This window comes from Magallana gigas, chromosome 5, assembly GCF_963853765.1.
Source record: "Magallana gigas chromosome 5, xbMagGiga1.1, whole genome shotgun sequence".
In the NCBI taxonomy this organism is placed as follows: domain Eukaryota; kingdom Metazoa; phylum Mollusca; class Bivalvia; order Ostreida; family Ostreidae; genus Magallana; species Magallana gigas.
The window spans coordinates 9,500,602-9,526,267 of NC_088857.1; the positions used below are offsets into that span (position 1 = coordinate 9,500,602).

Genomic DNA, 25,666 nt, shown 5'->3' on the forward strand with positions numbered 1-25,666 from the left:
GGAAAACAGATCACCTCCTGAAATCGATGTCCAGTTGCGGTTTTCATTTATGCAGGTCTAGTATTTATTCAGAAGTACATGTGCAGAACATTTTGCATATATTATTATCCAGGTTTAGTACTTTTTTGTTCCATGAAAGCAAAATTTCTGTAGACTTTTATTTTTGGCCAACCTTGTAAGTAACATTAGGGACTTCTTATGCAAATTGTTAAAGGAGAAATCTTGTGATTTTTATGCTTTCTTGAATTTGATTTTAACCACAGAGGCATTGATATCGAATAATTCAAAATGTGACGCAAATATATATTTGGACAGTCACAGAGTATAGAAATATCAGAATCACTTTTTAAATCTACAATGTATCTATTAAAATGATTAAATCAATTCCATTGAAATCCGGAATTCACAATTCCGATCTTAGAAAACCTAAATTTAGTCTAGAAGAAATCCGGGAAATTTTAACATGGATGCGCCCTTGTAAGAAAAAAATAAAACAGACAATTTTCTGATTAATGTTGCAATGGAAGGTAGGTAGAACATTATGTGACATACAATAGGCAAGTTCAATTTTTGATACATTGTGAAAGCAAATTAATCATGTTAATGAAAACTATATTCGACAGGTGCCAATTTTATGGAATGATGTAGATCAGAATTTGTTATAATGCATATCTTGATCGTAGACTTATGATTTAATTTACTGTTATTACTCAGTGTATAAAATCAAACAACATGAAACGTACTGAGATATATCTATATTTTGATTGTTTAACGTTATGGTGACTTAGGGCACAAAAAGGAACTTGAAGAAATAAAAGAGCAGCTTGATGACATAGAGATTCAGATTGAGGCTCTTCTACAGACCCAGTCTGACCTAGCGGCCAGGAAGGAGCAACTAGAGTCGTTGATCCAGACCAGCAGTGTCAGCACAGCCCCACAGTCACAGGATAACTCACAAAGATGGGACTCAGAAGGTAGTAATTCTGATAGAGTGTATAATATTGGCTCAGTACTGCCACACTCACTATACTCTGTCCCGAGTTTTTGCTTCCACCACTTTTTGCTTGATATTTCAATAATAGTAAATACCTTTGTGCTCAAACTACGTTCATCCACTGAAAAATGTCCAGATTATCTGTTTTGAAACGCCCCCTCTACCGCTTCAGGTTTCAATACACATCCAAAAATTGAAAGTCTACGGAGATTTTGCATTGCATCAGCCATTAATAAGCCCGGATGATAATGTTAAAAAATTGCGCGATGTATTCCGAGTGTATTCCGAATGGAGAAAAGATGTAATCATTTCCCATTACAAATCTCCGTAAGAAAATTGTTTTCGTTCCTGTGAAATTTTATGAGTGAAAAGGGATAATTGTTCAATGAAGATATCTTGGATATATTCCCTTTTATCGATTTCAATTGTATTTCTTTCACAGGTATGTTTACTTTTATTAAAAATCATCAAAAATTGATGGAAGCAATAAATAATGATGAACCTGACCAGAATTCTAACCTGGACCCCCAGAATCTGACGTCGGATACTCTACCAACGGAGTATTTAAACTTAACTGACCATCACATAAGCAATGTAGAATTGTAGGGAAAGATGAACATTTCCGAGTTTGCACCATAATTTTGAAACAAATTGAATGTTTAACTTTGGTTAGATTATGTAGCTAGATGCCTGTTATTCATGATTGGTGATAATCATTATTCTTGTATGGATGATTTAAAAAGGAAAAAATCTTCTCTTTCAGATTTTCAGTGGAGTGCTGCTTTGAAACAAAAGATGAAGTCAGTGTTTGGTATCAGTGAACTGAGACCCATGCAGCTACAGACCATGAATGTGACAATGTCCGGTAAAGACTGCATTCTGATCATGCCAACTGGGGGAGGAAAGAGCTTGTGTTTCCAATTGCCTGCTCTGCTCAGCAAAGGTTTTTCAATATTATTGTTTGGTTATTCTTAAAGCGTAGGGACTACCGGTACCGGTACTTGTTTTGAAACATGTACTTCAGTAGATTTCTATTGAACTTAACCTAAAACGAATTACTTTCTGTAGATTAATTAGATAAATGTTGTCAGAAAGACAATAACTTATCGATAATCAATAATCGGTTATCAATAAATTCACAAGAATTTAGCATCAAAAAATGTTTGAAATTGAGGGCCAATTTTAGATGATTATGATAAAAATTCATAAAGCTTGGTTGAAAACAAAGACTGAGCTGAAAAAAAGTTTTGCAGTTGAGTTTTGTATAACAAATCATACCCATTTAATACATGTATTGTTGATTTTAAGCTCTATGCTTACCTAGATCTCGTCTTCAAGATGCATATAAAACTTTCAGTGGTTATAAGTCACAAAGAAAACAATACATGGGCATGTTTTTTGTTTATAGTTATTTTCTCATCAGAATAAAAATAAACACCTGAAATATCAGTATCACTTTTAATCTGAAACTGGAAAAAAAAATCTTTTGCCAGGTGTGACACTGGTTGTCTCCCCTTTGGTTTCACTCATGGAGGATCAAGTTATCGCGCTGGAAAACTACAACGTTGATGCGGTGATGTTGAATGCCTCCACAGACAGAAATCGAGTGACGGCAGTCCAGAACGCCATGACAGATAAAACAGCGACCATGAAACTTCTGTATGTGACCCCGGAAAAGCTGGCCAAAAGTAAACGCTTCATGGCAAAGCTAGAGAAGATGTACGCAATGGGCAGATTTTCTCGCCTTGTTATAGATGAAGTTCATTGCTGTTCCCAGTGGGGGCATGACTTTCGACCAGGTAACAGATGCTATGCATAGTGTAATCAAATCTGTTTGCTGTATTTTATGATTTCTGTAGAAAATTAACGTTTCTGATACCCTTTGATGGAGATTTTCGGGATTGATGAAATGTAACTTGGGAAAGCCAGCATCACAGAAAAATTTGAATTGCACATAAAAAGAGAAATTATATTCAAATCTTGTTTATGTATTAAATGCATATCAAATCTTTTAATATTTGTATCTGCATTGATACATGCATGTACATGTTGTCTGTTCTACTAGCATAAAGGATTATTTAATGTATTAACTCAAAAATTAAAAAAAAAAAATAGATTTGGTTTGTTTGTTAATACTTTGTTTATAAATTGTATTTGCAAACTAAAACTCCTACTGGCATTCTGTCATTTCTGATTTCTTTTAAGATTACAAGTTTTTGGGCATTATGAAAAGGCAATTTCCAGAAGTACCAATTCTTGGACTCACTGCAACAGCCACAAAAAATGTTATTGAGGACGTGAAAAAAATCCTCAATATTCCTGTCTGCACATTATTCAAAGCATCTTTTAACAGACCCAATCTATTTTATGAGGTAAACACAAAAAGGGTTCTTTTTCAATTAACATACCAGGTATCTGTATTTACACAATCTTGTTAAAATGAGATTTTTATTACTCCTGATTACATTGTAATGATATGTCATTATGAGGTCATAAAGCAACATGTCATTAATTGAGAGCATCAATTTTATTAATTTGAAAGTGTGTATTCACATTTTAGAACTTGCTGAATATAATGGATAAACTTATTAGAGAACAGATGATTTAAGATAGAACCATTTTAACAGGAGCTTGGTCTTTGGGTAGTTGTGACTAAGAAAAAGATAGTTACATCTTAACGAAAGTCCAAGGTCTTTTTAAAATGGTCAGTGTACACATTTAAACAGATAGTACAGCTGAAAACACATGTGTGAATAACTTCAGATTTACCCATTGTATCGTTAGGAAATAAGAAATAATGTTGATTGTAATAGTTGAAATACATTAAAATCCCTTTCACATACCTAATTAACATAATTACATGTATGAGCTTCCGGAAATTTAAGGGTTGTTCAAACCGGAATAATCGTATATCATTTATTTGTACCACATGGACTTGGATTGACAGTAATTGACACATGCTGAAAACTACAAGATCTTCGTCCGACTACGGTCATCATGGTATACGAGGTTAAAGGGACTCTCTAAACAGAACACATCATCACTCCCACGATAATTTATTGATGGTTTATCAATTTCGGTTCATATTAAAATGAACAGACATAGATATGTTGAATAACCCCTCAAGGGGCCTCATTTACAAAAATGAATTTAGGTTGTAGCAACTCCTATGATAAACACGCAAAATACATGCTTACAAAATAATAATTGTGGTTATTTTTAAAATCTTTGAACAATTATTACCTGAGAGAAGTAGAAATGACATATTTATATCGACAAACATCATCGCGAGCCCTGCATGTGTTTTGTTTACAGTAAATATGCATGCGTATTAGTATAGAATGCTGAACGCTGTAACACGTTGCGATGATATTATGTATAGGTTATACGTAATTATTAATTATAATGAAATAATTAGATTTATTTCATGGAGAACTTTGTAATTTTCTAAAAGTTTATACATTCATGAGTAGTACAAAAATACGGAAAAATTTTTCAAGTCGGTTTTTTTATAAGATGTGCCGTACTGTCTCTTTAAATATTTTGTATACATTTATAATGTATAATTGATATATTTGATCTAGATAAAACAGAAGTCCTCTGAACATAAAGAAGCCATGGATAATATTCAGCAGCTTATCCAGAGGAGGTTCACCAACCAGTCAGGTAAGAGCTTCACAAAACAGTCAGGTAAAAAGGTAATTAGTTAGCCAGGTAAAAAGGTAATTAATCAATCAGGTAAAAATGTGATTAGTCAGACAAGTAAAGGTAGTTTTGATATTTGAGTGCATTGAAATGTAAATTGTTAAATCATTTTGTAGGAATTATTTATTGCCTTTCCCGCAAAGAATCTCAAGATGTTACCATGGATTTACAACAGAGGGGGATAAAGACTGGGTGTTATCATGCTGACCTTAGCGGACAGGAGAGGAGCCGGGTCCACAAACTGTGGCTCAAAGACCAAATCAAGGTACACAAACTGTCTCAGAGACCAAAATCAAGGTACACAAACTGTCTCAGAGACCAAAATCAAGGTACACAAACTGTCTCAGAGACCAAAATCAAGGTACACAAACTGTGGCTCAAAGACCAAATCAAGGTACACACACTGGCTCAATGACCATTCAAGGTACACAAACTGTGGCTCAAAGACCAAATCAAGGTACACAAAATGTGACTCAGAGACCAAATTAAGGTAGAGAGGCACCAGAGTCTTAAATCTGTTCTCATCACAAGATTTTTTAAATGTGGATACAGAGGCTTGTTCAACAGGGCAGGTACTTGTGACACTGTTCTCCAAAATTCCAAATAAAGCAAATAGCAACACAAATTTTGGCAAGCGCTTGTGAGCACTTGCTCTGCTGAACACGCCTCTGTAAAACAAATTTCATTTGCATGTAAGACAAACATAATGATTTATGTTTGGAATGAAATGATTTGCAATTCTTTGATCAATTTTGTAATGTCTGCATAATTTTTTTCAAAGTTTCGCTTAGCTAGTGCATCATTCAATGATTAATTATACTGTAATAAAAAAAAATCAATTAGATCAGTCAGCTTTGGAAGCATGCAAGCATAGTTACTTAGAGCATTGAAATTCTAATAAAAATGACATTATTTGAAGATTTTAATATGTTTAATCCACTTTGTATCAATAGGCTTCAATGTTTACACTTATGAGGATGCTAAAGAGCGGATTAAAAAAGAATTGGAATATTGTTAAAGCCCATTTTTAAAACAGTTTCATATCCTTCCTACTGTAGGCATACTACCCATTGCCAACCATCTTTTAATCCTGACAGTGTATATATTTATAATATTAGACATTTTACTCATTATGTGTTTGTGACAGGTAGTGGTGGCCACCACAGCGTTTGGTATGGGCATTGATAAGCCCAATGTCCGCTTTGTGATCCACTACTCTGTGAGCAAGTCCATGGAGAATTTGTACCAGGAGAGTGGGCGGGCTGGCCGAGACAACCAGAAGTCCCACTGCATCGTCTATTACAGACTGGCAGACATATTCAGACAGAGCTGCATGGTGTTCACGGAACAAACAGGCCTGGATAATCTGTATGGAATAATGGCCTACTGTACAGATCTTACAAGGTTCTCAGGAAATATTTATCACTATGCTGTTAAATATTCATATGAATTTAAATATTCATAAAATAAATTCTGATACTAACATTATTGGATAATTTGTATTCAAGCTGACATTTGAATGTAAATACGGGTAGATGCAAATACCTGATTAACACATTTAAAAAATTTCAGGTGTAGGAGATCAGTAATTGCACAACACTTCGGAGAATCGTGGGACAGATCTCACTGCAAAGAAATGTGTGACCATTGTCAAAATCCAGGTCAGTGAGAAAATATCAAGCTTGTCGGTAATTTGATTTTGGTAGTATTAAATTTGGCAATTAAGTTAACTGTAGATTCCTAATTAAGCGAGAGGAATTAATATCTGCGTAAAATCGCAAGAAGCGTGTCTCTCAAATTTAAAAATCTGGCTTTTAATTTTTGAACATTTTAAACTACATGAAACTATGATAAAAATTCGGCATTCACAACTTTATGTTCTCGCGATTTGATAGAAAACAGCTGAATCGCGGAATTAAATACTTGCGTAAAATAAGGAATCTACATTATGTATTTACTGCCAAAATGTAGCACCCCACCAAAATAAACTGCTATACTAAATGAGATTAAACAATGTTAAATAATGAAAGCCTTAAAAAAAGTCTCCTCCCACAAAACATCCAGCTATTGTGTAGAATTATCTTTTTATCTTTTCTCAACTTCTACACAGTTGAGACTGAGAAGAAGAATGTCAAACAGATATGCCAGCAGTTGATAGAGATTCTAAATCAGGCTTCTGGATTGGAGGAGAGGTTAACTGCAATCAAACTAATGGATGCCTACCAAGGGAAGAAGGTGGGGGGATTCCGTGCAAGTGGCCTCAACCTGGCTCCGGTCACTAGGGACGTACTGGAGAGAATCATCGCCCTGATGTTGATCAAAGGCTACCTGAGGGAGGACTTCCATTTCACAGCTTACACCACCATCAGCTATCTGCTGCCAGGTACATGTGGCTGTTGCTTTTAATTCTACTTGATATACCAGAAAAATATACTGTGAATATAAATACTTGTGAAGACATAAGCACCAGAACCAACAATTACAAAATGTCATTGAGGAAAAAGCGTTTAGAGCTAGCCTCCATTTTTGTGTTTTTGTTTTCTTTTTTGGCTTTTAAAGGCCTTTCTGCATATGGGCTAGCTCACATTAAGCTGTAAAAGAAAAATATATTTGAGATATATCCTACTTACTAAGTAAATTCAATTGTGAGATAAAGATTATGGTAAAAGGTCCATCTGAAAAGAGAGAAAACTCTTGCAGAGATTAATCACTATTCACATTAAGAACTGTCAAGGATCTATTTTGGTTGATTTTTATCCCTGCAAGATAATCATGATGAAATTGCTCGCATATTACTTCTCTATTGGAAAAAAATCAGTTTCACAATGGATTGATCATGTTGTATCCTATACTCTACATTGGTTAGCATATCAGTTTGAATTCTGTGTATGTTTTAGGTGACAAGAGGAGTTTACTGAAGTGTGATTCCACGACAGTTTTATTGGAGTGTATTCAAAGACAGAAGTCCACGAAGGACAATTCAAAACCCCAAAGCAAAACGGGACTCAGTAAAAGTGAAAAACAGAACAGCAGCACAAAACCTAAACTTGTTATAGTGAAGTCACAGAATTCTAGTGAGCCTGGTCCAAGCACAGAGAGAGAAAAGGTACCTGAGAAGAAAAAGATGCCATTAAAGAGGAAGAAGCCTGTTATAATTGATTCAGATGACAGTGACCTTGACTTTGGAGAACATAGTTCAGAGAGTTTGGTTGTAAAAAAACGGTACATTGGTCATTCCCCTTCCTCTCAAGAGAACGGAGAAAATGGAGTATGTAGTGAGACTAATGGTGTGGGAAATTCAATGGTTGATGCTATAGAGCTAGACTCCGATAGCAACGATTAAATAGAGAAACAGATTTATCCATTGTGTTTTTGTTGTCATACAATACAGTCAAGTTTATATTGAGAGGAATGGTAAATACCGTAATGCTAGAAATTCAACACTTGAAATCTGCCCGTGTTGCTCAATATTAACAGTTCCCTATAAGTTAATTTTTCTATATAAAACTCTGATCCCCTGTTGCGGCCACACCATAACTTGAAAAGAGGGAGGGTCTGGATTAAATCATTTTTAAAAAACAATGAAATGCTTCTTTGGTGATTCTTTCGGGTAATGAATGTAGCGAAAATTGCATCTGCGATTGCGGGGTATGTACATTTTATCTGCAATGATCGCTAGTCCCTATCTTCATAACCCGCATGCATCATCAGAGAAAGCATTTTATTCTTTATATTTACATCCTTCATTTAACAAATTACATTTAATAAATTGATAGCATAAAATAATTATAATTAACTAAATTATTGTTAATGTACATTACATCAGTACGGTAGTTTAAAGAAACAACTAAATCGTCCTCTATATATGAATTCAAGTCTGACATCATCATAATTATTTCGTGCAGTCTGTGATTTTTCTTAGATCGATGAAGGTGTCGACCAATCGATATACCGGTGTGTGTGTGTGTGTGTGTGTGTGTATAAAAAAGACCACATGTATATCCTTCAGTCCAGCTCAGATGAATTATTTAAAAAACAAGAATAAGACAGACGTAACTTAAGTTTATTTAAAGGTTAATTACGTTCATAATTTCCAATCTGGACCAAAAAAAACAACGTAAATATCACAATAAATATTTTCCTCTAATAGTGCCTTATGTAAAACGCCTGTCCGTCACCACCCGACGTCGGCAGTTCGTGGAACCCGTGCACGTGCTCACAATAACTTTGGGCACTGACGTCAGACTCGTTAAGTTCCGCCGTACTATCGCCCGGGTCCCAAGCATTGACGTTAGTGTCTGGCCTGCCCCCCTCCTCCGTATAGTTGTTGTCCAGGTCGTCTTTGTGGAGCGCGTGGTGCTTGTATCCGGTGACGGTCTGGACCTGGCGGTGCCAGTGTTTGACGAAGACCAAGGCGAGGAACACACAGAAATTGATGAAGTAACTGTACATTACATATTTCAGGTGTCGCTTCCAGGCGTCTGGTAAAAACAAACGGGAAATTAGTTAAGATGTGATCGATAGCCTGTAAGAATTGCTATAATGATATGAGACTAATAATTATTTTTTGGAAGAGGAACATCTAGCTTAATTTTTCTTCTAGTTTTCGTTTTTGTCGATGAAATGATTTGTTGGTTTTCAAGTTCTCTACATACCGTTATTCATTTTTAAGAATAAAAAAAATTGGTCATTTATATTAAGTTGAACTGGATTTTACCCAATGATAACTCCATCTTATTTGTCTTACATACGCCAATGATTGTCGAAAATTGCAGACACGTAGCATCGTTTTTTAAAGTGGGGGGGGGGGGGGGGGGGTGGGGGGTAGTGTAGTATATCTATAACTTGAATTTCACTCTTCATTTCCTTATTTTCATTCCATTTTTTCATACTCCCAAAAAGTGGGGGGGGGGGGGCAACCCCATCATAATTCAATTTTTATAGGTAAATCTAAAATTCTAAGAAAATTAGTTGCCGCGAGAAAAAGTGCCCCTCCCCCCATTAAGCTATGTGCCTGAATTGGAGGTTCATTTAACACTAATCTGGCACAAACTCCCAGAGTCATCAATAGTAAACGTCAAAGGAGTTTATATAGTTATATAGTTTATATGGAATATATAAGGAATAAGGAATCATTCTTTGAGTATTATGAGGTGATAATTTTGGTCGGGGCGTGATCAAATCCAATAAAGCCCAAAGGGCTTTATGACAGATTTGATCATGCCCCGACCAAAATTATCACCTCATAATATTCAAGGAATGATTCATTATTACTTACATTTATAAAACTTTAAACCATCGTACGATTAAATATTTAAATATAAATAAGCAAACCCCGCTGGCGCCTCAATTTGGCTTTATGAGTTATATAGTACAAGATCGATACGTAGCGTTATCACAGGTAAAGACACTGGAAAATGTAAATATACTGTGATAAAATTAAAATAAATGTAACACGATTATCACAAATGACAGATATCAATTTGAAGTGCAAAAATTTGATGAGGTTGTTCGAAAAATTTGGTCCTATGTCTGTGGAAAGACTGGATCAGATGAAAATTATATAGATTCATTATCAGCATTGTACATGTGAGACTGAGAACAACTTACCGGGGTCGCTTGATGTCACTGAAAACGAGGACAGCATAAAAATAAGTTATTAATGTCTGGAATTTTTTTTATAAATTTGAAATCAAAGCGAATGTATGCAAAAAAATAATACAAATATAGAAATATGTTTAATAAATTTCGTTTGTTTGTTGTTTAACATCATGTCGAGAAGTTATCTAATCCTTTCGCAAGGCCCCCGCCGTTGACTCTGTTCTATATACAGATAGTTCGTTATGATCTCGGAAGAGGCTGTTGCAACCCACAGACCACTCAAAAAATGTCAGGTCATATCACGAGACCACAAACCCGATGCCGTAAGGAATGGTTTTGCAACACTAAATTGGCTTTGGCACGAAATAGTCCAATTTGAAAACATTTTTCGTTTTGCTCCCGAATTCTATATGGATTTTTCTCTTTGAAAGCTATTTGTCGAAGGTTTTTCTGGCGAAACCCTAACCATCTTTTTAAAAAAATATTTAAAGTTAGGTATCATTTCAAATCAAAACAATTTAAAATTAAAGGCAACCAATTAACGCAAATCTTCAAACGCCCAAACAAATATAAACACCCACGTATGTAACAGATAATTATACATGTATATAATTTTCCTATTTGCTTTATACTAATTCATTGTAAAACTGCTTTGATTTTGATAACGCGCGATCATCAAGGAACACAATCAATAAGCGTAAGGTTGGGCCCCAAGTACATAACCTGTCCGTCGATATGAAAAATCAACTTGTAATTGGGGAATTATGTCCTCCATTCAAAATAAAATCTGGCAGAATTATACAATATTTATTCGGATGCAATCAATGCTGAGGCTTCCCAGTGCTGACAGCTGCCGTGTGCATGCGCGTGAGATAGGGTTCACCGGCTCGCGCGATCGATCGCCCTTCTCCTGGTGGCGGTGATTATCGTTCTTGAAGATAGTTATCATAATGTGTACATTTTCACAGCAGCCGTAGCAGCAGCCGACAATGGCTGAAAGTACTGGTTAGTCACGGCATGCAGACGACATCTTGTATATTGAATAAATGTCGTTCTGGAAAAACAGGTAGGATTGTTTTTATATTCCATCGAAGTATTCCAGTATTCAAACTGTTCATTAAATATCTGATATATTATATTTCGAGAATAAAGATTCGGGTTCCCCAATTTATAAAATACATGCGATGCGTAAAGTGAAACCAAAGTGTTTTCTTTACTTTTAACGATTCACTTAATTGGTTTCTATGACTACAGAATGTTGTACTTTCTGGCACTGGAGGCATTGATTTCTCAATTTCCAACACATCCTGTGTATAAAATTGAATTTGTTCTCCACGTTAAATGAAATGCTACTGCCAATTACCCCGATACTGAGTCTGAGGATGGAAGACTTCTGTCTTCCTTCTTCCGAGATACTCTTAACAGTGTAGATACACATCTTGAAATGCTTCAGATTCGAGTGGTGAAAAAAGAGCTCTTTCAAAGCCCACTACAATGTCAAGTAAATACACTTAAGGATATTGCATGTCTGACTCTCCGAGCCTAATCAATGTTTGAATTTGCTGGAGACAATGGTGGAAAATGTTGTCGGTGGGTAAATAAAGAACTGAATGACTCCTAAGTGGGTGAAATCGAAAAAAAGACTAAATGTTCTTAAAGTAAATATGTATATTTTAAAGACTGGAAAGTGTACTTTAGTTTCTGTTCTGATCTTTACAGGGAATGGAAGCCCCACCCCCCTCATACCATGAAGCGGTAAACTCTGAACCCTCTTCATCGTCTTCATTTACCTATCCGTCCCAGAGTTCACCCGATTCTAATTCGACAGGTGCGCGAATCCCTGAACTATGTGTGTGTCCACAACACGGTGTTGTGCCTCGGCTGAATGTGTGTATATGTGGAAGAGAGGGGCTAGAGACCGGTACAATTCAAGCAATGCCATGTCAACATTGCAGCAATTACGTCATCGTTCAACGTCATTTGTTAGACACTCATGCCGACACTAGTATTCATCCACAAGTGCAAAGACATGAAGTCAATAGTGAAGGGCATTGTGACCAATCGGTATCAAATGACGTAACGGTACATTTTGATTCCGCTAAAGGAACAGTGAGTTCCCTTGTTTCCTCGGGAACAGAAGATAGTGCTGAACGCGAACCAATGATCTCCAATGCAAATGTAAGTTTCCCAAATTAAATACAAGCTTAAGCATACATGCTTTATTGTCATGCAGTATGTCATGCATGGAAGCAATAAAGCAATATCATTAATAAATAAAGTTCATTAAACCTGCTTCATCAACACACTATCATTCACTGATAACGGGTTCAATGTATCCTGCACGCCGCCGTTTGTCAAATTGTAAAACCATTGGTTCGACTTAAAACTCAAACCATACTATTCAGTCTTGTGTTACTTATTTATTATTAGAAAAGATAAAGGAAACATCAATTCTGTGCACTGCCTGTGTGGCAAGTAAGGCTGTGACGGTCCATCAACATTCCCAGTGTGTTATTGTCACTCACTCTCTGGTGTGGTTAGGCTTGACTCGGTTTGCAGGTTTACACAATTCACTCATTTACAATCAAGTGTAGGCTAAGAACAAAGAGTTTGTTGCAGTTCTGCATCAATTTTTGAGCTGCAGTAAATATATTGATTGAAAACGCCGGGCCAGGCTAGACAAGATTATCAATGGCTAGAATTATTTAAACCATCATTTTGTGGGTGCATTTAAGACCTAACTGTCTAAAGTAAAACTGCCTGTCAGACATATAGTATTTTTGTCACACATAAAATTGATATAAATCTTTACAACTTTTTAAAATGACCCATTTTTCAGTCTTCTGAGTGGCTTATCTACCATGATCATTAATTGGTATTGAAGTAAGCATGTAAAATGCACCGCCGATAGCATCGGAAATAGCGATTTTAATGATTCTCTTTATACTAAGCTTATGTGTTTTCCAAGAACAAAGATTGTCCCCCAGGCTTACACAAACGATTTTCCATAAGATCTGATTTTTGATAGCGTTAAAAGCAATTTCCATTGGGAAAAACTGCATCTTGCAAAGTCTTGGTTTCTTAATAAAAGGGTTTCCTTCTACTCTAGACCTTTATTTTGCATAGCTAGCTGTTAGCAATTAATCACTAATGTTCGAAAATCAGTGTACATTTATCTTCTTAGATTTCTCCCCTTTATTGTTTTACCCCCTGGAAATATCTGCGTTCCCATGGAAACAATATTAAAACTATACTTAGTAGTATCAAATATTGGTCAATTCTTTAGATTTTCATATGACATAGGAAATATAAAGCTGAAATGCTGTTGTTGTATGATGACTCTATCTTCATTTTACAGAGGGTGTCAGATACCGATGAGTTGGAGGACGAGGAAGAGAAAGACGGCGCATGCGCCAACTGTAACACCGGTTCGTTCTGCGCGGCGTCATTCCTGGCTATCGTGGTCATTATTCTAATTACCGTCTTCACATTCTTCCTTACGTAATGGAAGTTTCAAAATTTATATTATGATCTGTTGTTTTTGCAAAATCTATACATTCTGGCTTATTTTCGTATAATTTTTATTTTTGGGGAAAAATTATCTTCAGTTTGTTATATTTACTGATTTAGCAGTCTCTGATTCATTTTGTTCACTGTTATTAATTTTACCAGAATTCCCGCTGTTGCTACATGAATATTTTATAACTGTATTCAATATTGTATACTTAGAGAAAATTAACCAGATATGTTGGTTGTTTTATTGGAAGGTGCATTTAGTAAATTATTTTCGTAGACACAAGCGTGATTTAATTCATTCCTGGTGGGAATCTGTTTCATCGAACAAAACCATGTGTGATTGTATTCTAAGGGAGTAACGGCCGTAATGAAGAGATTGTTTGAGCTTTGAGGTCGAGGATTTATCATAAAATATAATTCATACTGTATGGCACAAACACAGTGTAACTTCGACTCGAAAAATTCTCAACCTAATAACTATATGTAACTATACGCTGAGGAAACTCATTTCCTTAATTGTCCTATTAGAAATACAAATCCTTTATGTAAATGAAAACATTTGCTGGACAGATTATATTTAGAAAAATAGCGTTGGGAATTTCCATAATAAAACGTGGCGATATAGTTAACATTAATGTTTTGATCGTAATCCCTAAGTAGTGAATTCAAATTGCGTTTTAGACATGATGGTAATTTATCAAATAGGACAAAAACGAAGTCCAAAACGTCATGATAATGTCTTTGTACGGTTCATTAATTGTCCTATCCAATGTCTCTTTATAAGCTGGTGACGATGAGGTAAAAATTCTCGATAGGATTTTAAACAACAAACAACAGAGAGGTTGTAGTATTGTGCAGCGATACCTATAAACTGTACAGCTCTGGTCTTTTTCATTCTGATCCAGCATTCCAAGAGGCCTCCATCGTAACTCTTTGCATCGGTTATCCTCAGATTACCGTATACATCAATGGTTACGCGACCGGAAGTGTTGTGGGAAACAGCAAATGACGTCATGTACTCCGAGTTATTCAACCAGTATACTATGTCGTCCAGACTGGCCCTGTAAAAATAAATGTTTTATTCATATAAAGTGTACTTTAGATAGCAATCTTTGAACAGCGTTTATTATGTTAATGTCACAGTATTCATCAATGGATATCTCCCTATTTTTACATTTTATTTCTTTATCGTTTAGTCATTAAGCTCAAAATCGTGACCAGATATTAATTTGTTGTCTCATATTCGCCCGCCCTATGTCTCACTGAAGTGAGACAATACTTTATGAGTTTTGGTAGATATAATGGGAGTGCAAAACTTGCCCTTTGCATTTGATGACCGTCGATCCCCCCTCTGGAACTTTCACCGTATCCACAGGAACTGAAAGAGTATGCGTAGAGAAAAGCGTTTACACTAACTGCAAGTTTGATTTAATGTGTCAGAATAAAAATTAAAAGATTTTAAAAATATTATATTTAGGTAGTTTACACACGAAAGGAAGTTTCGTAAAGAATTTTGGGTTTTCAGATCGCAACTTTCAATGTCAAGACTCCGTAAACTGAGACGATAAATAGTGCAGTAATAGAAACGTGTTTTGGGAGTGGTGTTTTACTGTTTTTTACACCGATGAATAATCATGTACAGTACATTTGTGACGTTGAATCCTACAAACTGTTAGGTTATAATAATGTCTTATTTAATATGTTATTTGCATAATTCATAAGATTGGCCTACATCAAAGAAAGTATTTATAAAAACCTACTTTAAAAATCCACAATTCGCTATAGTTTCGCTTATAATTGATTGTACAGGTATCTATCCATTTCTGTTAATTTTAAAAATAATCGAAACTAAAATGTTTGAAGGTAATTTCCTTTATAGTTAATAAAATGATAATTTATAGTGTAAACAATGTATCCGGATCAATTGATCGGACGATTCTGGATAGTTTTAATAGGATGTACCCAGTATTGTTCATAGGAAAATCCCTAGTGTTCATAGAATGGTACTGTATATTGATACTTTGCAGTTCATAGGATGCTACTGTGCAGATCTTACAGTTATATTTCATGGTTCATATGATGGCATTGTGTAATTCACACTGTGATGTTTTACAGTTCATACAATGCATCCTGAATAATGTATATATATTCTGTAAATCAAAGTTATTCTATACTAGACACCGAATATCTTGTTTAACAAGTCTGTTAGATAGTGACATAATATATAATACCGGTATGTTGGTTTCATGCCATTATGACGAGGCCCGGACAGGTTTAACGACTTTCATGTCAATCAGAAGAAAAGAATATTGATATTCCTACCTCCCTTGAGACATACAATGCTGACAATACGGTAGGCTATTTTTTTCTCTCTCAAAATTATCAAATTACATACATTCATTTCTACCCATTATTAAGAACTCCCCGTAGAATTATGTAGAATTAATTCTCAAGTTATGACCAGTAGGAGAACACATGGTGACGAAATATGAATCTTCTTTGCTACATTATTTCCTATTGATTAAGTTATTGTGAACAACCAAACGGAGTTCATATTCCCTTTTTATAATGTTGACTGATTAAAGTACTGATTGAGAAGGGCGTGGTATCACGCCATATGATCTTGCTCTATCTTCAAAACTGTCAAAATGTTAACATCACACAGATAAGGGACACCTGGACATTTTTTATGGACCTGTCTTTAAAAAATGATGACCACCCTGTCATACTTCAGAATAATCGTTCATGTCCACAATCGAAACATCTCGCAATTTCAGCCCATGGGGTTTTACATAACTCATTAAAATATATATTTTTTATCAGAACCGGAAGGGAATTTACATGCATCTTCTATTGAAATTATTGAACTTGAGAGATTTATTAGAACTTACATTTTCTTTGAACTCCTTCAAAGACTATATCTGCTGAATTCAATCTAGAGAATTTTATGGCCGAAACTGCAAATGAACAAGAGGGAAATTGTTAGTCACTTTGATCCAGATTTTATTTCAATGTGAATCTCTCTGTCGTAATAATCAACCTTAAGAGACTAGTTCATGCGCGGATCTAGAGGGGGTTGGGGGGGGGGGGGGGGGGGGGGGGTTCGAACCCCCTCCCCTGTAGAATTCAAATTTCTTTAAATTACATTATAAAAATAACAAATATATGACTCGTACCCCCCCCCCCCCCCCGGCAAACAAATAACAGTCGGACCCCCCCCCCCCCCCCCCCGGGGAAAAATTTTCTGGATCCGTTATACTTAACTGTTTAGCTTACAAGACATGTTACACTGTTGTATCGCAATCTCGTCCGGTCTGTCCGTGAACCGGTCCCCATACACATTGAACATGGTAGATCTACACGGTATCCCTTTCTTGAACGTCCCAAGTGCATAGTATACATAAGCAGGCTCTACGTACTGCTCATTGTTAAGAATTCTTACAGTGCATACACCTATCAGAAAGAAAAGAAAAGTATAAGCAGAATGACGGTCACTTAGGGGAATATATTCACTGAAAATTCAGGCAGTAACAAGCTGATCAACATCTATTGCACACAAAAAACCCGATAAGATTGTGAACTTGCAGTTGGAATCATAGATACATGAACACGTGAAGTTCATAATCATTACTAGTTTTCTCTTCGCACCTCTCTTTGAAATGTAACGTTTTTTAAATTACTCTTTTATATATAGGGCGGATAACTATTGCTTCAGCGTCATTTACGAGCTTAATTTGGAGTAATCTAGAGTTACATAGATGCGCATATTAGAGCAAAAGTCATTATACATGTAATTACGAGAGAAATACAGTTTTCCTCAAGTAAAATCATTTTAAAACATCTGAGATTACATATGCCGCTGCTATCATATGTATCGTGTAGGTCCCATGTCTTCACCTAGAAAGACTGACAGTCTTAGCCCTAATTCATACAGGGTGCCTGCTTATACAGACCCGTGTAATTCTTTTGTAAAGATGTGATGGCAAACCACTGAGTAACCGTTATACCGGGTATAACTGGGCCGGTGTGTCTTACCCCGTCTTCTCTGCTCGCCCTTTTTCCCACACACTGAGCAAGAACTCCACTCCTTCCAATCCGAGTAAAACTCCAAATTTAATGTGACTACAAATTCATGAAGAAAAAAATTGAATTCGAATGTTTTTTGTTTGACACATGTACTTTTCATTTTCAAATTATTTGTTGTTAGTGTAAGGTTTACACTACTCACCGTCTCTTGTTGGCTCCATAAGCCTGTCTGTGGCAGTAACTAGAAATGGTAAATAAATAACCATATAAATATATGATTTTAAATGCAACAAATAAAACTACACATATACCACATAAACGTCAAGCAAAGTTTCATTACAATTTACTTACCAATTTTTGCTGGAATATCACTTGTTTTTACGACTGAAAGATTGAATCAAGACTTTGGAAATTGAAACACTTTATATCTTTCCAGTTTTTTTGGAAAAATAAACATTAAATAATTTTCTTTGTCAATCATAAAGCATTTAAGGTAATTATATGTAAAAACATACAAATACACTAAAAACAAAACTTGTATGCATAAATTTTTGGTTTATTTTTCTTAAAGATAACTACTTAAGCAAAGGAAGATATAAGAGGTTCAATAATGCACTTTATTAAAAAGTATATGTACATTCGTGTGTGAGTGTGTTCACATAAATACAATGTATGTATGTAGGTTCCTTGGATTTCGTCATTAGCCTATGAACACATTGCACTTCGTCAAACACAACTATTGGGTGATAAAAACAATAACATATCAATTCCTTTCTTACAGACTGAGGAGTATCAATTAATCCATACTTACTGTCTAGGTGATAATACAGTCTAAATTTCTCTTTTGTTATGTCAGCTGTAAACATCTCCTTCATTCCAGCAAAGTTCATCTTGTCTTTCACCAGTACATCCTTGGAAGCATCGATGCAGAAGTAGGTGTCTGCATCGGCTGAATAACAGACCTTACAGGGTTCATTCTTATTCATTTCATGGCTCTTATACAGTGGTGGCGTTAGACAGACAAAACATGGTTTCAATACAATGCTGTTATCAGACGTTCATAGTTTCTATACAATTTTGCTGTCAGGCTTCTTATACAAACATGTAGTTTCTGTTCTGTAGCAACGTTATTGTACAGACAAAACATTGTTTCTATACTGTAACCTTGTTATTGTATAGATATTACATAGTTTCTATACTGTACCAATGCTAACATAGTTTTTATGCTGTAAAAATTGTATTGTATAGATATTACATAGTTTCTACACAATGTTGTTGTCAGACAGACCTATACATTGTTGTTGTCAGACAGACCTATAAAATGTTGTTGTCAGACAGACCTATACATTGTTGTTGTCAGACAGACCTATACAATGTTGTTGTCAGACAGACCTATACATTGTTGTTGTCAGACAGACCTATACATTGTTGTTGTCAGACAGACCTATACATTGTTGTTGTCAGACAGACCTATAAAATGTTGTTGTCAGACAGACCTATACATTGTTGTTGTCAGACAGACCTATAAAATGTTGTTGTCAGACAGACCTATACATTGTTGTTGTCAGACAGACCTATACATTGTTTTTTCAGACAGACCTATACATTGTTGTTGTCAGACAGACCTATAAAATGTTGTTGTCAGACAGACCTATACATTGTTGTTGTCAGACAGACCTATAAAATGTTGTTGTCAGACAGACCTATACATTGTTGTTGTCAGACAGACCTATACATTGTTGTTGTCAGACAGACCTATAAAATGTTGTTGTCAGACAGACCTATAAAATGTTGTTGTCAGACAGACCTATACATTGTTGTTGTCAGACAGACCTATAAAATGTTGTTGTCAGACAGACCTATACATTGTTGTTGTCAGACAGACCTATAAAATGTTGTTGTCAGACAGACCTATACATTGTTGTTGTCGGACAGTGTTGATGATAAGAGACATAACAGGGTACTTGTACGTTTTGTTTGACAAATAAAATAATAGATCTGCTTACACATCAAATTGTCCATAGAATGCAAGGTGAAGCTGGGTCTTTTATGTGCTTTAACAACTTATTAATTTCAGTAGACCGTCAGTAACAAACCTAAGAAGTGTTTTGTATTGTCTCTGATCCAAACTTATTGTATATCAATAAATTGAAGAAAGATATATGATGAAAAAAGACGTTAAAGTCGCCCATGTTGGAGTCTTATATTTGCTACTTGGCGACATAGAAATGTAGACAGCAATCATGTGACCAGTTTATTCAATATTCAGTGGTGTTGCCACGTTTTAGTCCAAGGCAAAACAATTAGTGTTGTTTTCCCTCGGACTGAAATGACCCACTTCATTGGTTTAAACGTGGCACGTTGTTTATATAAAGTATAAGAATGAATTCCAATCTTGCAGAAATATTTTTTGCAGGGCATATCAGACCTGCCTCCAATAATTCGAAGTATACTACATAGTTTTAGTTTTGAATAAGAATTGGTTCAGAGAAAAGTTCAGTGATATTCCGTTATAATATTATATGCCCTCCGTGATATCCCATGATGTATACCTTCCATGATATCCAATGATACCTTCCGTGATATCCCATGATACCTTCCTTAATATCCCATGATATATACCTTCCGTGATATTCCTGATGACCAAGCTCCAGTCTGTTGTCTTAGTGAAGCGGTTCAGAGCCTCGATATCATGGAAGTCCTCCTCTACAGTCTTGATCACAAACTGACCGTCGGCGGAAGTCTGGCGAATAAGTCGCTTCCACTCAATGATCCCAGTGTATGCTGACGAATCCCCACTAAAATATGTATACAAACACGATGTCAAGTTAAGATAGTGGTAACTGATCATAATAAATAAATTATTACAACATATGGCGGGAAACTCTATATTTTACACGTACTACAAAATATAGACCATAACGATATTGCAAGGAATTATACTCTTCCCTTTGTACATGAAGACAAACATGTAATTTAGCTTTTATATAAACTCAATAAACCAAGAAATGTAGTTCATGATAATAAACATTTATTAAGCCTGTTATATACATGGATCTGTGTTTAGAACATATATGATATAATATTCAAACCTTTCAATATTATCGCTATTTTTTACCATTCTCTACCAAGTTGGAATGAGATGTTCACCTGTGTAGTAAGTTCATAAGTTTATTAGCGAGACCAGTATTCAAAGAAATCGCACTGACAGGAAGAATCTTACCAGTAATGGCACATAAGTTTAATATCTTCTCCCGGCTCCACAACATAGGCCAGCTGAATGGGTTTATTTTTGTTTTCCTTAATCATTTTATTCATATCCCTATCACATTCTGGTTTCCTCCTCACTTGAAAAATAATTTTATGCTTGCATGAAGCAATTTATATTCATAATCGATCTATAATCTAGTTTCAGTTTGAAACGCGGTATTTCTCTCAATAATATAAAATTAATTAAACTTACATTTTTTATGAATTCCTGATTCGATGATATATTGTTATGAATTAGTTATAATGAATGAATTCAATAAGCTTCAGAATATATACTCAAACCAAGTCTGCTGTAACAGTTAGTGCTATTTTATAAACCGCTTTATGAAAGCTTCACGCGTGGTTTATTTATCGTTGTTTGTCCAATCCAGTTGTTTTTTGTTGTATAAATTCTGTAGCTAATAAATTCATTCATATACTGAAAAAGAATTCCTACTATTAAGGTCTTGCGAGTAAATGTCTCTCCTGTATCTGCTCTGAGGTGGAGGGGGTCTGTCGTCATAAGAAGCACGTTTGTTTCGGTCAACCATTTCAAATGGTGGTTTTTCCACAAAATCTTTTCAAGATATAAAGATCATTAAACATACCGAAATATATTACATGCATACATGTATATCGCAAGTGATTCGATCTTAATCTATAAAAACGTGTGACACTTAATATACAAATTTAAAAAAAATATTAGTGTATATATATTTGCCATACGTAGACATGTTACATGCATTTACATTCAAAAAGACACAAACTTTTGTTCTCAACAAAAATGGGTTAAAAGTTTATAAACTATGTTCATCGACTATAAACTATAGTTTACAGATCATAGATTTTAGGGTTTTTTTATTCTTGGTCTGCTAAACGAAATTGATTTAAATATAATATAGTTCACTTATAAGTTAATCTAAATTTATCTGTCTGTAGATTAATGTCATAGTAAATTTTGCTAAAATATATACGACTATGATAATTCATGTTTGGTAAATGTAGAACTTCAGGGATAAAGAATCATTTTTTTTTTACTTTTATGATGTGATCATTACAGTCGGGAACGTGATCAAATCCAATAAAGCCCGAATGGCTTTATGATAGATTTGAACATATAGCATTGTAGTTTTATCACAGACAAAAATATATTATATTTTACACTTGTAAAATCGCGAGAACTATTCCACGCGAATTCTAAGTCTCGTTCTATTTTCTGACATGTGAAATTATAGCAAAAGTTTTGCGCTCGCAATTTTTTGTACTCGCCATTTGATACAAAACGGGGGATCGCGAAACAGAGTTAAATAAGGCATATATTCTGTTAACTATGATTTTCAAAGTAAATTCTCGAAGACGTAAGAATAATTTACGAACTACAGCATTTTCGCTATACTTTTGATCGTAAACTGTATATATATAATGCCATATAAAACCACTTTAACAAGAGCTTGGACTTAGGGTAGTTGTGTCAAACAGCAATGTGACGTTGGCCTGTCTATTTCATTGCTTATTAAGTCACTCAGCCATTGCTTTTAGAAATCAACAAGATTTGTCTGGCTTTTGAGCTTAGACTACGCAATCAGTGTATAAACTGCGTCATTTTAACTTGTTTTGACGCAAGATATAGATAGCTACGTCCAACCGAAATTCCAAGGTCTTGTTAAGATGGTTCTATACAATTTCCTGAGGCTATATTTCATGACTACTCATGCAGTATGTATAGTCGCGATATACAGCATTAAAAAATTGTGCATAGATCTCCAATATGAGCAAGAAATTATGTCTTTAAACTGTGTTCATTCAGCATGTAAACTTGTACGTGAATGTAACAAAATTGTTTTCATTCGAAACAAGTGTTTTAAAATTGTGTCGTGTACCGTCTTCTGTCAAATCCTCTTCATAGAATTCCACAGGTCTACCATCTTCATGGTCCACCCGCACTTTAACATGGACAGCCGAGACTGCAGAATGTAAAATGGTTGGAGTTTAAAAAAAAGGCTTGAAAAAAAGATGCTTGAGTTTCTGATAGACAACATCTATGTAGTTTTTGGAAATCAAGTCTTCCAACAGTCTGTTAGAATTTCAATGGGTACCAATTGTGCCCCATTGTTAGCAGACCTATTTTTGTATTCTTATGAAGCAGAATTTATTAAAAAACTTGTACGTGAAAAAAATAAATCACTCGCTGTGGCCTTCAACTCATCATTAAGGTATATCGACGACGTACTATCAATTTTAACAATCGTTATTTCCATTCTTACGTCGACTCGATATATCCCAGTGGACTTGAAATAAAAGAAACCAGAGTCTGCGTCAGCCGTTTCATATTTGGATATTTTACTGGAAATGGACATTGATGGTAACCTAACAACAAAACTTTATGAAAAACGCGATGACTTCAATTTTTCTATAGTCAACTTTCCTTAATTATGTAGCAATATATCTTCATCACCTGCATATGGTGTTTTTGTCTCTCAGTTAATTCGATACGCAAGGGCATGCTCTTTGTAGGCGAGGCAAGCTACTGACAAAGTTGATAAAACAGGACTATCAACAGTTTCGTTTGAAGTTCTATGGTCGATAAAACGACCTTGTCAGTAAATACAATCATCCACTGGGTCGAATGCTGACTAACATTTTTCATTAATTGTTAAACCATAATTAATCACTTAATTGTCTACAGACTTTTCCGTTTTTCCCCCGATTACGACAAAGAGCACACGGCGGGTGTGACCGGTCAGCAGAGCCGGATACTTACTCCTCCTAGGCACCCGATCCTACCTCTATCTATTTGGAGGTCCGTGTTGCTCTGCTTTGAATTTCGTTTCATGAACTTTTGAGATGGTTGACGGTTTGTTATTGTAATTTTTTCATTTTAAGAAAGATAGCGCACGTGTCTCGCGAATATGGATACCGAATCCGGACGTCCAACGAATGATAAACACAGCGAAATAACGTAATCCATAGATGAGTTCGATCCCGTCTTCGTAATCAGAGGAGCGTATAAAAACGGACAGTAACTGTTCTGTTCAGGATCTGATTAACTATCGGACTTAGCGTTAACACTATCTTGAATGCACAACGCTTGTAAAAATGTGGGGAAAAGTTTTCGAAATGAATACTGAATCAATGTTAAAGCTGCTTGGTCCGATTTTATATCAAATTTTATGCACGCTTTTAAACGATGGCTATGCTTAGTATATGTATAATAATAGACATTGCATTAGTTTTACCCGTCAATTATGCCAAATTTCAATGAAGAAAAATACGTACAAAATTTGCTAACAAAACAAACGACATTAAAAGGTACCGCGTTATTTCGCCTCATGTTAAATTTCACCCCTGACGACGAGACGGGTATGGTTGTATTACGACTTTGACATCGCTTTAAATAAAGGTCGAAATGATCAGACAATTACAAATAAACATGTGTACGTTTTGTTCGCTAATATTTCCAAAGTCTGCTTTCTTTACAATCGATGCATAGCATGCGGGTTGAATAACCCCAATCATTCGGGGGACGAAACCAAGCGGTTTCCTTTTCTAAACATTCCCGTGATGCATTTTGGTTTGTTTTTTCGTTTGCCCAAAGAGAAATTATTTTTATTCACTTTGAATATTTCTAACTTTGAAAGGAGACTGATTCTGCTGGTGTAAATAGGAGAAAGTCCATAACTTTCTAAGATGAATGATTTGTATGGAAAAAATTTTGATACTGTAATTACAAAAAAATCGGACCAAGCAGCTTTAAACAAATACTATTTCGTCGTAGAGCAAGTAATTCGTGATCCGGGTCCATTGCCAATGGACATCAACGGAAGCCGACAGAAAAGGTTCTTTATTTTTGATCGATTAACAAAAGGCCCTAACTAACCTAGTCTAAACAAACACATGCGCGGATCAAGGTTTTTTTCGGGGGACGGGTTCCGAATGACATTTTGCGGAACGGCATATTTTCAACCCCAGCCCCCCCCCCCCCCCCTTCCCATTTAGATCCGCGCAAAATTCACGGATACAGTAGTCAGTCGTTGTATGTTACTAATTCAAGCATCATAACAAACGACAAGTCTTGTTGCGTCGTTATTTCAAGAGAAAACATCGCGACATGCGCATGCCAAGACTTACGATCGCGAGCAATCGGAATTGGGGCCAATATATTGAAAAAAATGTTTTTCGTTGGAAGTCCGTCAGCGTTTTTCTGCGGGATGGGACTGAGGCTTAAGTTATGAAGAGGATAATCACAAATTTTACCTGAAATGAAACAGTGCATCAAAAAAATGCAATAATAAAAATCCATTTTGGTCAATGACGCTAAGATGACGTCATAGTTACTACTTTATTGGGAATTCCAAACCCGATCATAAAATCTTGACTATCAAAAGGACGCGGTTTTAAATTTCTCTGTTTATGATTTGGAATGTGCTTTTTACAGCTGAGCAACTTGACAATATCAAGACGGAATACAGAAATTATCTGCGTTTCTTTTACCGCATCGTGTAGTTGATACGTTATGCAAGACATGCGCGGATCCAGAAAATTTTTCCAGGGGGGGTCCGAAGGATAATTGTGTTT

General features: G+C 35.4%; 2 protein-coding genes and 1 long non-coding RNA gene across 5 annotated transcripts; 2 read left to right on the forward strand and 1 right to left on the reverse strand.

Moving 5' to 3' along the window:
* Window positions 1-415: 415 nt before the first annotated feature.
* On the forward strand, window positions 416-8,059 carry LOC105342443 (ATP-dependent DNA helicase Q1). Its single transcript, XM_034480936.2, has 11 exons — window positions 416-527; window positions 789-974; window positions 1,758-1,937; window positions 2,488-2,793; window positions 3,200-3,366; window positions 4,579-4,660; window positions 4,816-4,964; window positions 5,847-6,103; window positions 6,272-6,360; window positions 6,810-7,082; window positions 7,597-8,059. The coding sequence occupies exons 1-11, from the start codon at window positions 521-523 to the stop codon at window positions 8,040-8,042; spliced, it is 2,142 nt and encodes a 713-aa protein (XP_034336827.2). The 5' UTR covers window positions 416-520; the 3' UTR covers window positions 8,043-8,059.
* A 687-nt stretch (window positions 8,060-8,746) lies between these two features.
* LOC105342445 (uncharacterized) lies at window positions 8,747-25,421 on the reverse strand. Of its 3 annotated transcripts, none has more exons than XM_034480959.2 (15): window positions 25,346-25,421; window positions 22,972-23,055; window positions 21,549-21,668; window positions 21,066-21,189; window positions 20,465-20,640; window positions 18,654-18,791; window positions 18,194-18,226; window positions 18,045-18,083; window positions 17,852-17,938; window positions 17,093-17,269; window positions 16,708-16,773; window positions 15,137-15,194; window positions 14,681-14,877; window positions 10,310-10,327; window positions 8,747-9,180 (listed from the first exon to the last, which is right to left on the reverse strand). In XM_034480959.2, the coding sequence occupies exons 1-15, from the start codon at window positions 25,389-25,391 to the stop codon at window positions 8,843-8,845; spliced, it is 1,701 nt and encodes a 566-aa protein (XP_034336850.2). In that variant the 5' UTR covers window positions 25,392-25,421; the 3' UTR covers window positions 8,747-8,842. The 3 variants fall into 3 exon arrangements, with proteins under 3 accessions (XP_034336850.2, XP_011447691.3, XP_034336859.2); XM_011449389.4 differs by having other exon boundaries at window positions 17,081-17,269; XM_034480968.2 differs by lacking the exon at window positions 17,093-17,269.
* Window positions 11,171-14,099, forward strand: LOC105342444 (uncharacterized). Its single transcript, XR_010713835.1, has 3 exons — window positions 11,171-11,366; window positions 12,020-12,478; window positions 13,659-14,099. It is a non-coding gene; the product is annotated as an uncharacterized lncRNA (long non-coding RNA).
* Window positions 25,422-25,666: the final 245 nt, after the last annotated feature.

Coding starts and splice junctions, on each gene's coding strand:
- LOC105342443 (XM_034480936.2), top strand. Junction 2,794..3,199: donor GGGGCATGACTTTCGACCAG/GTAACAGATGCT, acceptor ATTTCTTTTAAG/ATTACAAGTTTTTGGGCATT. Junction 3,367..4,578: donor GACCCAATCTATTTTATGAG/GTAAACACAAAA, acceptor TATTTGATCTAG/ATAAAACAGAAGTCCTCTGA.
- LOC105342445 (XM_011449389.4), bottom strand. CDS start 25,391: ATGGATTTTTATTATTGCATTTTTTTGATGCACTGTTTCATTTCAG. Junction 20,641..21,065: donor AAACTTATGTGCCATTACTG/GTAAGATTCTTC, acceptor TACATATTTTAG/TGGGGATTCGTCAGCATACA. Junction 16,774..17,080: donor CATGTCTTGTAAGCTAAACA/GTTAAGTATAAC, acceptor GTTCATTTGCAG/TTTCGGCCATAAAATTCTCT.